The sequence below is a fragment of the Platalea leucorodia genome, assembly GCF_965183815.1.
Source record: "Platalea leucorodia genome assembly, chromosome: W".
Taxonomy (NCBI): Eukaryota; Metazoa; Chordata; class Aves; order Pelecaniformes; family Threskiornithidae; genus Platalea; species Platalea leucorodia.
In genome coordinates, this window is record NC_138859.1 from 17,844,669 (window position 1) to 17,860,791 (window position 16,123).

The 16,123-nt window shown below is 45.8% G+C and overlaps 1 protein-coding gene across 1 annotated transcript in view; it reads right to left on the reverse strand.

The window, feature by feature from the left end:
• The window catches only part of LOC309601581 (ras GTPase-activating protein 1-like), a gene marked incomplete at both ends in the record, with an annotated part of 90,954 nt that extends 79,266 nt beyond the window's left edge, over positions 1-11,688 (reverse strand). The window contains one exon of the mRNA XM_082334678.1: positions 11,216-11,688. Within this exon, the coding sequence (XP_082190804.1) occupies positions 11,216-11,688 (473 nt within the window). The remainder of the gene's footprint in view (positions 1-11,215) is intronic.
• Positions 11,689-16,123: the final 4,435 nt, after the last annotated feature.

Sequence of the window (16,123 nt, forward strand, 5' to 3'; positions counted from 1 at the left end):
AAAATCATATACCCACCCCTGCTGAGCCGATAACAGGATTCCTTAACAGCAAACTAAGATTTTAAATATTTCCATATAGTTACATACTCAACTTCTTTAAATACAATTACATATAGCTAGAATACCTTAACATCCATATTCCAACCTGAGGAAACTTTATACTTATATAATCTCAAATCCCACTTAAGGATGAACAAGTATTACAATTTCAGTGTTAAACAGAATGAAACAACCAACCTTTAATAAAAAAAAAATAAATTACTTCTATGTGAAATTGGTCCCAAGAAGTTGTTGAAAATATAAAGTTGAACATTAAGATGAGAATGACTTCTAACTAACTTATCAGAACACTGAATGGGTACACTGAGCACCCTAGCAAGCTGGCTGCACCTTTCCTCAAGTGTTACCACAGCTTACAAGTTTATTTAGCAACATTGGTTTCTATACATTAATAATTAATAGAAAGATAAATATTTAATCATTTTGTAATGTGTACCTTTTTAAAGTTAAGCAACACTGTTAGCTACCTTAGAAAGAATTTAAAAAAGACAAGACGAATTCTTGAGCTTCTACAGAAGAAATTAGGAGGAAAGTTGCCTATACAGAAAATAATAAAATACCCTGTTTATCCACCTCGGCTTTTCTTGCACTTTTCTTCAAAGCCTTTGCTAATAACTGTTCCCACTGACATAATCCCAGACTATTTCAAGTAACAAGTTTCAGTAAGCAGGTCCCCTAATAATGGTCCTCAACTATAAACAGTATATTTATAAATATACAAAACATAATTTAAAGATAGATCCATGCAAAAAAAAAAATTAACTTTTTTTTCTATTCCAGAGTGATCAAGCAAATGTTTTACATGAAAATAAAAAAATAATTAAGACTGTCTGAAAGTATATAAAACAGTAGAGGGAACTTGTCAAGAACCGGTAAAGTTTTATTGGTGCCGACCATAATCTAGAGGAACACAGAATAATGCAGAATAACACAGAATTCTTGTTTCATTGGGATACTTCTATGCAACACAAACACAATGTTGAAATAAGATGCCTTCTCCGTCCTCTTACTATGCCCACAAGCGAGATAAATATCAAGGGATTTTTTTAAAGGAAAACGGAAGATATGGGGGAAAACAGGAAAACTACTGCAGGAATCCTAAGAATTTATGGCTGAAACAACAGATGCGTTCCTACGCTGAAGAGATCTAATGCCTCCTAACAGCAAAATTAGTCTTCCTTCCCAGCCAAAAAAAAAAAAAAAACAAAACACCCCCCCCCCCCAAACAAAAAAAACCTAACCAAACCAAACCAAAAAACACCCCAAAAAACCAAACCCACAAACAGAGGAATCACAGAATCATTTAGGTTGGAAAAGACCTTTAAGAGCATAGAGTCCAAAAGGAAGACAAAAGGTGAAGAAATATGGCATGATAGTATGATAGTATGCTTCTCAATAGGGTAGGCCAGTAGCTGAAGTGCATAAGTCCCATGTTGAAGTTCTAGGAGGCAATATACAACAAAATAAGTACAGGTTAAGAGTCTCTATTCACTGTTTAGATTAAATAACCTTCGACTGATGTTAATTAGAAGTACTGACAAAAAAAAAAAAAAAACCAAAAAACCCAAAAAACCACAAAAAAAACCCCACACCCACACAAACCCAACAACAACCCTCCCCCCCCAAAAAAATTCCTCTTCAAACCTTTTCCAGCATCAAATGTTGTTCCACTTTTGTTTTTCCAAATCTGAAGCTTCCATTTATATATGTACTTATGTTCAGTTTACTTACTGCTTTGCTTCCAACATAAGGTTAAAGTACAATTTTGTTCTGCTGCTCCTAACCATTCTTTTAAAATAGCATTTCTGACACCATCTATTCAGACAGAAATAAAACCAGATTTATATACAATTCTATTCTGTAAGTACACAAATTATAAGATCTGGACAAATCAGCAAAATACCCAGCAACTTTGGGGGGGGAGGGGTTTATCTTCCCTCTACAATTCGAGAACAGGCATTAGTAAGAGACACTCGTTAACTCAAGAAAAAAAGGTTACCTGCTAACCACATTAACTGTGAAACAGAAGAGAAACCTCATACACTAAAATCAAGTTACATCACAGCTACAGACAGCTAGAATTAGCCTCACGTCCACAATGGATGGGGGGGAGAAGGGGGGAGAGTTTAACCACCCCGATATCTGCTGGAGGAACAACACAGCAGGACATAAGCAATCCAGGAGGTTCCTGGAGAGCATCAACGACAGCTTCCTGACACGGGTGATAGAGGAGCCAGCGAGGAGAGGTGCTCTGCTGGACCTCATACCCAGAAACAAGGAAAGGCTCATTGGGGATGTGAAGGTCAAAGGCAGCCTTGGCTGCAGTGACCATGAGATGGCGGAGTTCGGGGGAACAAAAAGCAAGATCACAACACTGGACTTCAGGAGAGCAGTCTTGGCTTCTTCAGGGATCTGCTTGGAAGAGTTCCATGGGATAAGGCCCTGGAGGGAAGAGGAGCCCAAGAAAGCTGGTTAATATTCAAGGATCACCTCCACCAAAGGCAACAAGAAGGGCTTCTATAAGTACACAAGTGGCAAAAGGAAGACTAGGGAAAACGTGGGCCCACTGCTGAATGGGGCGGGGGGCCTGGTGACACAGGACATGGAAAAAGGCTGAGGTACTGAATGCCTTCTTCACCTCAGTCTTTACTGGCAAGACTGGCCTTCAGGAATCCCAGGTCCCAGAGACCGGGGGAAAGACTGGAGCAAGGAAGATGTACTCCTGGTGGAAGAAGATCAGGTCAGGGAATACTTAAGCAAACTGGATGTACATAAGCTCACGGGCCCTGATGGGATGCACCCACGAGTGCCAAGGGAGCTGTCTGATGCCATCGCGAGGCCACCCTCGATAACATTTGAATGATCATGGCGATTGGGAGAGGTGCCCAAAGACTGGAAGAAAGCAAATGTCACCCCTATCTTCAAGAAAGAGGACCCAGGGAACTACAGGCCAGTCAGCCTCGCCTCAATCCCTGGGGAAGGTGATGGAGCAGCTAATCCTGGGAACCACTTCCAGGCACATGAAGGACAAGAAAAATCACCAGGAGTAGTCAGCATGGATTCACCAAGGGGAAGTCTTGCTTGACCAACCTGATAACCTTCTATGATGAAATGCCTGGCTTGGTAGACGAGGGGAGAGCAGTGGATATTGTCTACCTAGCCTTCAGGAAGACTTTTGACATCGTCTCTCATAAGATCCTCATAGAGAAGCTGTTGATGTATGGGCAGGATGAGCAAACAGTGAGGTGGACCGAAAACTGGCTGAACGGCCAGGCCCAGAGGGTGGTGGTCAGCAGCCACTACTAGTTGGAGGTCAGTAACTAGCTGTATACCCCAGGGGTCAATACTGGGTCCAGTCCTGTTCAACAGCTTCATTAATGATCTGGATGATGGGGCAGAGCATACCCTCAGCAAGTTTGCAGATGACGCAAAACTGGGAGGAGCAGCTGATACGCCAGAAGGTCATGCTGCCAGCCAGAGGGACCTTGACAGGCTGGAGAAATGGGCTGACAGGAACCTCATGCAGTTCAACAAGGGGAAGTGCAAAATCCTGCACCTGGGGAAGAATAACCCCAGGCACTAGTACACATGCTGGGGACTTACCAGCTGGAAAGCAGCTTTGCAGAAAAGGACCTGGGGGTCCTGGTGGGCACCAAGTTGAACGTGAGCCAGCAATGTGCCCTTGCTGCAAAGAAGGCTAACAGTATCCTGAACTGCATTAGGAGGAGTGTTGCCAGCAGGTCGGGGGAGGCGATCCTTCCCCTCTACTCAGCACTGGTGAAGCCACACCTGGAGCCCAGTACAGGAGAGACACAGACATACTGGCAAGAGTCCAGGAAAGGGCCACAAAGATGATGAAGGGACTGGAGCATCTCTCCTATGAGGAAAGGCTGAGAGAGCTGGGACTGTTTAGCCAAGAGAAGGCTCAGGGGGGATCTCATCAATGTATATAAATACCTGAAGGGAGGGTGCAAAGACAACAGAGCCAGGCTCTTTTCAGTCGTGCCCAGTGACAGGACAAGATGCAATGGGCACTACCTGAAACACAGGAGGTTCTGTCTGAACATAAGGAAACACTTTTTTTACTGTGAGGGTGACTGAGCACTGGGCACAGGTTGCCCAGAGAGGTTGTAGAGTCCAAACATGCCAACAGCATTTCCCCTCAGTTTTCAACACAACACAAATTTATTCTTTGGTACAGAGTATGGCCTTCAATAATTATTGTAAAACTATGCACTTTCAGAAAAGCATTGTTTTCTTTTATTAGCTACTGAAATAAACAAATGCTATAGAACTCTGGACTTGCTACCTCTGACAGGCTCATCTGAAGAAAGGATAACTTCACACTACATTGAGACAAAACATTTTTTTACTTTCACTCAAACCATGTTTATTTACTGTTTCTCTACCCAGCTCTCTATCTTCAACTCTTCCCCCCCCCCCCCCCCCCAATATGTTGCCTCAACAGATACCAAGAGTGACTGTAAGAATACATTTACCGTGGGTAGGATTTTTGTTTCAACAAGACAGTATTTTGACAACCTATTTCATCTTGTAAGGTTAATATCTTTTGACTTCAATCGATTTCCATTTCAAACTGATAATCACTGCTTAAAGAAACACCATATGAAAATATGAATTGTGTTGGAATATACTGGAACTGCTGCTTCTGCCATCTTAATGCAATGCTAAAATATATCTTGTCAACTTTAAGATTTTTATTCAAATACATAAACAACTAAACTATTTCACATATCACTGGTTTACTACTAAATTAAGTATCATTCATTCATTAATTTTGTAGGCATTTCCGTAACACCATTTCAGACTGCCATCAACCTCTGGCAGCGAGCTTTGCAGATGGGGTAGAGAATGCAGAGAAAAAGACCAAAACACACAGAGAATTGCTCACTCTATTCCCTAGCATCCTGTGCCTCCCACCTACCATTAAGCTACAGCATAAACGTGCTACTTCTATACTCAAGTGAAAAAGCACACACTGAACAGACAATCATTAAGTCAGTCTCACTCAGGATTGTGGGGCTAGCATTGCCTTACGCAGTATTTGCGTGCCCCCTGCGCACCAAGGACAGAACTGGAACAGAGGTAGGATGCGTGACGATTGGTTAACATGTCCGGATAGTGCTTCCGCAACTCAACAATTAAGTAGGACAGCCCAATCAGGGAATTCTGAATTCCCCGAGCCCGTCGGCTGGTCTGTGTCACTCATCTGAAGAAGCTATGCCCTGCTTCCTGCCACCCTGCCCGATAACCATGGTTATGTAAGCCTTTGAACTCCTGGATATTAAGTTTAGCCCAGTATTGGTAAATTATTGGATTTGCTGTTGTTTTGACCTGAATAATCGGACTACTGAATTACTGGATGTGTTGTCGTAACAACACAGATAATTGTACTACTGATGTCCTGCAGAAAGTGAAATTTTCCACTTAGCAAAACTACAAACCACCTGTGCCTTGGGAAAAGAATTTGGGAGGGAGCTAAAAGATATGAAAGTATTTGTTTAAGTAACGAACCGTGGAAAACTAACAGCTCTAACCTTGAAGAAGAGCTAACAAGCCGATAAAAGGGAACATCTTGGCACCAAAGACTGGAAGGTGGCCAGAGAAGCATGAAGTCCGATAAAACTGCAGAAACTGGGTGAAAGGTAAATGCTGCGAGGGGAGATCGCGACCACCGACTCAATTCAGGACCGAAAAGACTTGCCCCCCCCCCCCCCCCCCCCCCACCTGAAAGGAGCATGCGTGCTAATTTACATAGCAAGCGAGGCTAATTTAAATACAGTTAACCAATAGTGTATGAAATGTTAATCACCAACCAATAAGTGTAAATTTAGGCAGGTTTATACTAATCATGTAACCTGACAAACATGCTGTAGTTTTGTATAACGGTGCGCTTGATTTGTGGAATTACCACTGAGCACCCTGCGCAAAATAAAGCAATGTCGGCTCTCTAAACTAGACTTTTAGTCTTTCGTTTGGAGGGTTTTCTCAATTACGTGCAACACTACTGACCTGTATTTATTACTGTACCTATGTTTAGCAATAACTTGTTTATCCCTAAAGCTGTTGGTCTAGCATCTGTTACTGTATCCCGAACCTATAACTTGGCGGTGCCACCTTGGGCCCTTACAAGGATCAGAGATAAATATCAATCATACTTTGGGATTTTGAGTATTTCAATAAAAAGAATCTGTTACATATTGACAAACTCCTCCCACTGCTAGAAAATTAAAGAAATCACATTAAAATGTATTCCCATTTTCCTGAGGTACTTGGAAAAGAGAAGAGGAAGTTAATCATAGAATGGCTTGGGCTGGAAGGGACCTTAAAAGATCATCTAACTCCAGCCCCTCTGCCATGGGCAGGGACGCCACCCACTAGACCAGGTTGCTCAGGGCCCTGTCCAACCTGGCCTTGAACACTGCCAGGGACGGGGCGTCCACAACCTCTCTGGGCAACCTGTTCCAGTGCCTCACCACCCTCACAGTAAAGAATTTTTTCCTAACATCTAATCTAAATCTCCCCTCTTTCAGTTTGAAACCGTTCCCCCTTGTCCTATCACTATCTGCCCTTATAAAGAGTCTCTCCCCCTCCTTTATATAAGCCCCCTTTAGTTACTGGAAGGCCGCCATAAGGTCTCCCCGGAGCCTTCTCTTCTCCAGGCTGAACAACCCCAACTCTCTCAGCCTGTCTTCATAGCAGAGGTGCTCCAGCCCTCTGATCATCTTTGTGGCCCTCCTCTGGATCCGTTCTAAAAGGTCCACATCTTTCTTGTGCTGAGGGCTCCAGAGATGGATGCAGTACTCTAGGTGGGGTCTCACGAGGGCAGAGTAGAGGGGGAGAATCACCTCCCTCGACCTGCTGGCCACGCCTCTTCTGATGCAGCCCAGGATACAGTTGGCTTTCTGGGCTGCTAGTGCACATTGCTGGCTCATATCCAGCTTTTCGTCCACCAGGACCCCCAAGTCCTTCTCTGCGTGGCTGCTCTCAATGAGTTCTTCTCCCAGTCTGTACTCATGTCTGGGATTGCCTCGACCCAGGTGCAGGACCTTACACTTGGACTTGTTGAACCTCATTCGGTTCATATGGGCCCACTTCTCAAGCTTGTCCAGGTCCCCCTGCATGGCGTCCCGTCCTTCAGGTGTGTCATCCGCAAACTTGCTGAGGGTGCACTCTATCCCACTGTCTATGTCATTGATGAAGATACTGAAAAGCACCGGTCCCAAGACAGAGCCCTGAGGGACACCACTCGTCACCGGTCTCCACCTGGACATAGAGCCATTGACCGCAACTCTCCGGATGCGTCCATCCAGCCAATTTCTTATCCATCGAGTGGTCCACCCTTCAAATCCATATCTCTCTAATTTAGAAATAAGGATGTCGTGTGGGACTGTGTCAAAGGCTTTACAGAAGTCTAGGTAGATGACATCGATCGGTCTTCCCTTATCGACTGTTGCAGTCGCTCCATCATAGAAGGCCACCAGATTGGTCAGGCACAATTTGCCCTTAGTGAATCCGTGCTGGCTTACTCGGATCACCTCCTTGTCTTGCATGTGCCTTAACGTTGCTTCCATGAGGATCCGTTCCATGATCTTCCCAGGCACAGAGGTGAGGCTCAGTGGTCTGTAATTCCCCGGGTCCTCCTTCCTACCCTTTTTAAAAATAGGGGTGATGTTACCCTTTTTCCAGTCACCGGGGACCTCACCTGACCGCCATGACTTTTCAAATATGATGGAGAGTGGTCTCGCAACTACATCAGCCAGTTCCCTTAGGACCCTGGGATGTATGTCATCAGGTCCCATAGACTTCTGCTTGTTTAGTTTTATCAGGTGGTCTCGAACTTGCTCTTTGCTTACAGTGGGAGGGCCTTCACTCCCCCAGCCCTCTCCTAGAGGTTCCGGTACTTGGTAGGTGCAGGAAGCCTGGCTGCCAGCAAAGACTGAGACAAAGAACTTGTTGAGCACCTCAGCCTTCTCCATATCCGTTGTCACCAGTTCCCCATTCATGTTTATCAGAGGGGGGACGCTCTCCTTGGCCTTTCTTTTCTGACTAATGTACTTATAGAACCCCTCCTTATTATTCTTCACATCCCTTGCCAATTTCTGTTCCATCTGTGCCTTGGCCTTCCTGATCCCATCCCTACATGTCCTAGCCATTTCCCTGTACTCTCCCCAGGCTACGTGTCCCTGCTTCCACTGGCTGTGCATTTCCTTCTTATGCCTTAGATTGAGGAGGAGGTCCTCGCTCAGCCACACCAGTTTCCTTCTTGCCCTGCCTGATTTCTTACACAGGGGGATGGAGAGCTCTTGCACTCTAAGAAAAGTGTCCTTAAAGAGTTGCCAGCTCTGTTCCGTTCCTTTGTCCTTAAGGACAGTTTCCCAGGGGATCTCATCCACTAAATCTTTGAACAGCTGAAAGTTCGCTTTTCTAAAGTTCGGGGTCCTGACTTTGCTCTTTGCCAGGCCCATGTTTCTTGAGATCACGAACTGAACCAGGGCGTGGTCACTACAGCCTAAACTGCCTCCAATCTTCACCTCTTTAACAAGTTCCTCTGCATTGGTGAGCACCAGGTCCAGCAATGCTTCTTCTCTGGTTGGTTTGTCTAATACCTGGACCAGAAAGTTATCTTCAGCAGGCTCCAGGAGTCTCCTGGATTGCTTGCAGCCTGCTGTATTGCTTTCCCAGCAGATATCTGGGTGGTTGAAATCACCCGTCAGGATGAGTGCCGGCAAGCGCGATGCTTCCTGCATCTGAAGCAAGAAGGCCTCATCAACAGGCTCCTCTTGATCAGGCGGTCTATAGTAGACCCCAACCACAAGGTGACCTTTATTGGTCTGATCCTTAAGTTTTACCCACAAGCTCTCAACTAGCTCATGGTTGGTTCTCAGAGGCAGCTCTTTGGAATCTATCCATTTCTTAACACACAGGGCAACACCCCCTCCCCTCCTTCCCAGTCTGTCTCTTCTGAATAGCTTGTAGCCTTCGATTGCCATGTTCCAGTTGTGTGAATCATCCCAACATGCTTCTGTGATAGCAATCAGGTCATAGTTATCCAATTGCACCATGGTCTCCAACTCCTCTTGCTTGTTACCCATGCTGCATGCATTAGCATAGAGGCAGTTCAGCTGGGCTGCCAACCTTGTCACCTTTTGGGAGGAGCCTTCACTAGTTTCTTTGGGATGATTTACAGGCATTTCCCTGCTGCCTCCTGAGGTGTTCCCTTGTTCTTCCCTGTTCCTCTGAGGTACATCCCCTCCCCCCGCTGAATCTAGTTTAAAGCCCTGTTAAATGTATTAGGTGTTTGCTTATAACATTAAAGTGACAGATCTTTGTTCTGGTAATAAATCAGGAGTTCGATTCTATAAAAGCAGATGGTATGACTACAAAGAAAGGACACTTCCAAAATAAAGCATCAAGACTGAAAGGATACAACTTACTATCAACATACAGCTAATTTAAATGACTTAACTAAGAATGGTAAAAAACTGACTTTGTATTAAAATAGATGCATGAAAAAGAAAAAGGTTTCTGATTATTTTAGTTAGCCAACAACTTTTTTTTTTTTTTTTGAAAAGTCACAAAAAGGATAGGTTACGAAGAAAAACCAGTTAAGTAGATGGAGGTATAAGTTTCTGAATCAATTTTTTAAAAATCTATTTTACTGCTTAGATGTTTTTATATTAAAGTATCTGCAAGAGCAAATACTCAACTACACAGTTATGCTGGTCCTGCAAAGACTTCAATATCCCTTTTGTCTTAATAAGGTAAGTAGCCTCATCGACCAATACAGAAAATTAGGGCCTTCGCAGTCTTCCCCCTAGAACATGCTTTTTGTCAGAAATTTTGTATCCTCTTTTATGAAAGTTAACCTTCATGCTATCATATGAGTTACAAGACAACACTCTGACAGCAAAATCCACTTACATTTGTGAAAGTAGTAACAATTACTTAGTATCAAATACATGATCATTCATCAAGAATTACCCCTCTTTCTAAAAATATTTCCAAAAAAAAAGACTACTTTCTGAGAAAACAGTTCTAAGAGAAAAAGCAGTCTGATCTTTCAGAGAGAAAACCAGAAGACCAGAATTCTGTATCTCTCTGACTTAATACACAATACTGAAGAAGTAACTTCACCTTTATCTAAACTGTCTGATTATATTGCTAGCTCTTTATGAAAGTGTACAACTTCAAAATTATTCAAACACTGTCTTCACAAAACAAAGTCTTATCCTTTATTAACTTCCACAAAAAGTCAAAAATTTAAGAGAGGAAAGGATTAGTAGAAAGCCTGTCAAGGTTAGAGAGATTAATTCAAAAAAAAAAAAAAAATCATTTAATATTACAGTTTACCTCCTCCTTACAACTGCAATGGCTTCTGAAACCTTGGAAATACCTGAAATAATGCAGAAGTTAACTCTCTGACACTGGAGTTATGAGAGAAGGTAAAAATGAACCCAAATTCAGATGGGTTTTCAGATGAACTTTGACCTATACCTTGAACGTATCTGCCATCCTGTATCTTGAAACCCTGTTATCCTCTATACTTACTATAACTTCAGGAATAACATATTTCTAGATACCAACGCAAGCAATTTAAGCCTTTGAAACTGTTTCATTTTGGGGAGAATAAGGTACCTGCTTGAGGGCTGTTCCAATACAAGCCTTGCAACCTTTTTATGTAAATCTGCAGACTTTCTAGAATTAGTTCATTGTTAAATCCAAAGGTTGTGTTTAGAGTACTCGCTAGTTACATGAACCCTATATAACATTATCTGATTTTTTTTTTTTTTATTTCACAAAATATAAACACAGAACTGCTCTGCCTCTAGTGCAAGATTCTTTATATAACTAGCACTGTAGGAATCCCGATTAACCTAATGGAAGGATAAGTATAATAAAAACCTTAATGAAGACTTGCAGTTTCTTTTTTCAATTGCCTCTTCTCCCCAAACATAACCTAATTAAAAACTTCTGCGACACTTCTGTGGAAGCTTGACACAAACTTTCCACTGAGAAAAGGTGGGGGCCCGACACCGCGCTCCCCGCTGTGGCGCTCCCGCTCCCCCTCCCCACGGGGGAAGTGCCCAGGGGTGGCGAGCGCCCGGCGTGGCACGGAAGCGCTGCTACTCACTGGTTCGTGGGGGGAGCGTTGAGCGGGATGGCCACCTCCTCCTCTTCATACTCCGGCCCATCCAACGAGTCGCCTTCGTCCACGGTCCCCAACCCCCCCGCCAAGGAAGGTGGCTGTGGCGGCGGCGGCAGCGGGGGAAAGGCGACAGTACTGGGTTTCGGTGGGGGCAGCACCCCCCCGGACACCTCCGGCCCCTGGCCCTGACCAGTTGCTGTCACGGCGCCACCGCCTCCGGACACCAGAGGGGCAGGCCCCGAGCCTAGCGCCAGGAACCCCAGCGCCGAGCACAAAGCCGGACCGCCGGCGCCCGGGCTGTCCCCGCCGGAGCCCACCAGGAAGAGGCCCTGCGGCCCCAGCTCCTTGCCCCGGCATAAGGTGGGGTAGTGCTCCGACTCAGCTCCGCCAACGGCTCCCACCATCCCGGCGGAGGTAACCGAGCCGCCCTCCTCAGCCCCGGCCTCGGCCGCCATCATGTTGAGCCTCGCCCCCTCCTGCCTCCCCCCGCCGACCGCCGCACGCCGGGGAGGTGGCGACGACTTCCCCCTCCCCGCGCCTCCGCCTGCAGGGAGCAGAGCCGGGACGAGGGGAAGATTTCTCCAGCAGAGACGAACTCCGAACAATAGCCGTCTGGGCGCCTAAAGCAACTCCACAAGGCCCCAGCGCTGCTGCCTCATCCCCCTGCGGCCGCGAGGGGAGCAACTCACGCAGAGACACAGCTCCACGCTCTCACCCCACTCCGAGAGCCAGCGAGGGCGCGCGACTGCATGGGCGGGGCAAAGAGGAAAAGAGGGAGGGAGGGAGGTAGCTAGCGACAGAGAAAAGAGCAGATTGGTGAGCTGCACCTGCGTGTTTAGTGGCTCGGCTCGGCTTAGCTTAGTTTACGCAGGGAGCAGGCAGCAGCTAGCGGAGCGCGAGGTAGCCGAGAGAAAAGATGGGGGCAGGTTTCCTGCTCCCTCCTGAGGGGTGTAAGGGATACAGGGAGGGGAGAGAAGAATAAGGAGTTCCCCACCATCCCCGCCTCAGGAGGAAAAAAAAAAAAAAAAGGCAAAATAACGCCACAACAACCAAACCGGAAAAGGCGGATCTCCCCAGATCGTGCCAGAGTGTATTCCTCTCCCGAGTTACGGCGTCGAAGTTGAAAACAACTGTGCGAGCCTCTTGCATTACCAAAGCGTGAAGCAATAAATACACACGTAGGTCTGTAGGGAAAACAGGGTGGTTCGCAGGTCATTCCAGCGTGATTAAAAAAAAAAAAAAAAAAAAAAAAAAAAAAAAAAGCAGGAATTTGCTCAGTGCTATGCTGCTGCCTACAGGGAGAACAGGTCTAGTGAGGCACCGTAGCGCGGATGCTGCAAGTGCGGGGAGAGAGCGGGCGTGCTCGGCGAGGGGCTGGGGAGGGGGGAGCAGATCCGGGTGGGGGGCGGTGCCACAGGCTCCGGCCATTAGGGGCGGGGGTGGCAGGGGATCGAGAGGAAATCGGTTTTTGTGCCCAGCCGCCGTATACACGGTGATGAAGGTCTCGCTGGGTACTCACGTGCTTATTCAGACGGTGGTGTGCTTCGAGCCGCAAGTGGGGCCTTCCTGGTGGGTTAGTTTCTGGGTAAAATTGGGTAGTATTCTGACAGGATTTAGTCAGGGGTAGTTTTTGGTGATGCTCTGGTACTTGGATCCAGACTTTCTCAGCACACTGAAAGTTGCTGTGCTTGTACAGTGGTTTGAAAATACTGCATAAGAGCCTAGATGCAAAAAGCCCAGAACGATTCAAAAGATCTAGCATCAATTCACCACTTCTGGGCCTGACTGTCTTCACGCAGGATGACGACACTGCTCATGGAGATGGGGTTTTGTATAGTGTGGTGGGTTAACCTTGGCTGGCCACCAGGTGCCCACCAAGCCGCTCTATCGCTCCCCCCCCCCCCCATCAACAAGATGGGGAGAAAATACAACGAAAACCTTGTGGGTTGAGATAAGGACAGGGAGATCACTCAGCCATTACCGTCACAGGCAAAACAGGCTCGATGTGGGGAAATTAATTTAATTTATTGCCAATTAAACAGAGAGTAGGATAATGAGAACAAATCGTCCCCCCCACCCCTCCCTTCTTCCCGGGCTCAACTTCACTCCCGACTCCTCTACCTCCTCCACCCCCAAGCGGCGCAGGGAGATGGGGAATGGAGGTTGCGGTCAGTTCATCATGCGTTGTCTCTGCCGCTCCTTCCTCCTCATGCTCTTCCCCTGCTCCAGCGTGGGGTCCCTCCCACGGGAGACAGTCCTTCACGAACTTCTCCAACGTGGGTCCTTCCCACGGGCTGCAGTTCTTCAAGAACTGCTTCAGCGTGGGTCCTTTCCACGGGGTGCAGTCCTTCAGGAACAGACTGCTCCAGGGTAGGTCCCCCATGGGGCCACAGTTCCTGCCAGAAAACCTGCTCCAGCATGGGCTCCTCTCCATGGGCTGCAGTTCCTGCCAGGAGCTTGCTCCAGCATGGGCTCTCCATGGGCTGCAGCTTCCTTCAGGGCACATCCACCTGCTCTGGCGCGGGGTCCTCCACAGGCTGCAGGGTGGACATCTGCTCCACCGTGGACCTCCATGGGCTGCAGGGGAATCTCTGCTCCGGTGCCTGGAGCACCTCCTCCCCCTCCTTCTTCACTGACCTTGGTGTCTGCATAGTTGTTTCTCTCATATAGTCTCACTCCTCTCTCCCAGCTGCTGTTGTGCAGCAGTTTTTACCCTTTCTTAAATATGTTATCACAGAGGCGCTACCAACATCGCTGATTGGCTCAGCTTTGGCCAGCAGCAGGTCCATCTTGGAGCCGGCTAGAACTGGCTCCTTCTGACATGGGGGCAGCTTCTGGCGTCTTCTCACAGAAGCCACCTCTGCAGCCCCCCCCTTACCAAAACCTTGCCACATAAACCCAATACATAGAGAAATTCACTTAAAAACAAACAAACAAACAAACAAAAAACAGGATCCTTTCCTTTGTAAATTATTATAAAAATTTACAAACACCTGGTATTCCAGCAATAAGAATAAAAATACATACCACAGTCTACAAGATATTCTTTATCTTGTAAGAGTAGCAACTACATTGCTACTAAAAATGTATTTAATCTGCACTTTCCTGAAATTATAGTGTTTTTTCTTATTAGCCAAGCCCATGAGCTTTCACGCCCAAACTTATCTTTGTCATTAGATAATTCTGCTAACTTCAGTGGGTTTACTTGGATACATTAGGTTCACCTCATAGGTAAGTACCTCCATGATCAAGACATTGTGTGACACTTTACCAGGCAATATAACATGTAGATATCTTCTGATTTTTTTTTCCATTATTAAAAGAGCTAACAAAAAATAGCATGTTGACACTTGCATATCTCTCAAGAGTTCTCAGAAGGCATCTAAACATTCAGGTTTTCAAAGCTTTGTATTACCCAAAAGTATTAAGTGAATTTCTCCTGAGGCCACTAAAACAAACTAATACTCCCACTTTCACAGCTTTCTGGCCAACATCCTTTTATCTGCTGAAATGAAGTTTCATATCTTGCCTACTAAAGGCAAAAGTTACTTCTGGTTACACCACTAATGTCAGTGGAATTATGCTGGATTTGTGCCAGTGTCAATGAAAGCAGAATCAGGCTCAAGTCCTCAGTTTACAGGATTCTAACACATTTATACCCTGCTGTTTTTCTGTTTAAGAAATTGCAGCTTCGATAGCAATCTCTTATGACTTTGATTTCTGTATTACCATGTTTCAGTATTATATATGTAATTTCAAATAATCTTGTAGTTTACTGTCTCTGTGGGCTTCTATTTAGTGCTGTTTGCTTTTCCTCACAGATTTTCAAGTAAAATGATTTTAGCACAATCTTGTTGCTTTTGTAGAAGTGATATTCTGAAATATAGAAATGCAGCATAAATATTTATAGGATTCCCTTTATGAGGCAGTCTTTTCTAAGTGCCTTCAAGGGCAACAGCATGTGTATAGGTATGTGGGAACTAGAAGGACAGCTGCGCTAAGAATTCCTTGCAGGAGAGGGTAATGTAACTGCAGCCCTCCTTCATGAGATTTGTTTTAGGGAGAGCAGTTTTAAATTCAGCAAGGATTCCACAGAAAGAGAGCTTCTTGTAAGATCAGCTAAATTGTTGCATCTCTGCCTCTGACACACCATTTCTTTTCATTTTACAGGCAAAGCTGTCTGTCCCAGGTTGCTTGGCATTGCAGGTAACATTAATACCCATGCGTTTCCTCTTTCTCTCTGTTAAGGCCTACAAGTTGTCTTCCATTATACAAACTTTCATGGGGCTTTATTTACATTACTATATTTGGATGAAGGAACGCTACCAAAAGCTTGCCATGCAAACCCAATACAGGCCAGCAGGCTGGGGGCAGGCAAGAGGTTGGGAGGGGACATAGCCAGGACAGCTGACCCAAACTGACCAGAGAGATATTCCATACCATATGACGTTGTGCTCAGCAATAAAAGCTAAGAGAAAGGAGAAGGAGAGGGGGCATTCGTTATTAAGTGGCTGGACATCGCCTGCTGATGGGAAGTAGAGAATAAATCTTTTTGCTTTGCTTTGCTTCCGCGTGCAGCCTTTGCTTTTCTTTATTAAACTGCCTTTATCTCGACCCACGAGTTTTTCATCTTATTTTCTTCCCCTGTCCCACTGAGGAGGGGGAGTGAGAGAGCAGCTTGGTGGGCACCTGGCAGCCAGCCAAGGTCAACCCACCACATGGTGGCTGACCCCAGCCAGTAGCCAAGCACCCAAGGGTAAGGTGAAAAGAATCCCCAAAGCAACTTATGCCCCACAGAGAGAAAGGCCTCTGGGTGAGCTCTTTGGTCTGCCACTAGTCTGCGTGTGGCTTTTAACCAGATAGTCCACATGGAGTTCAAAACCAACTACATCT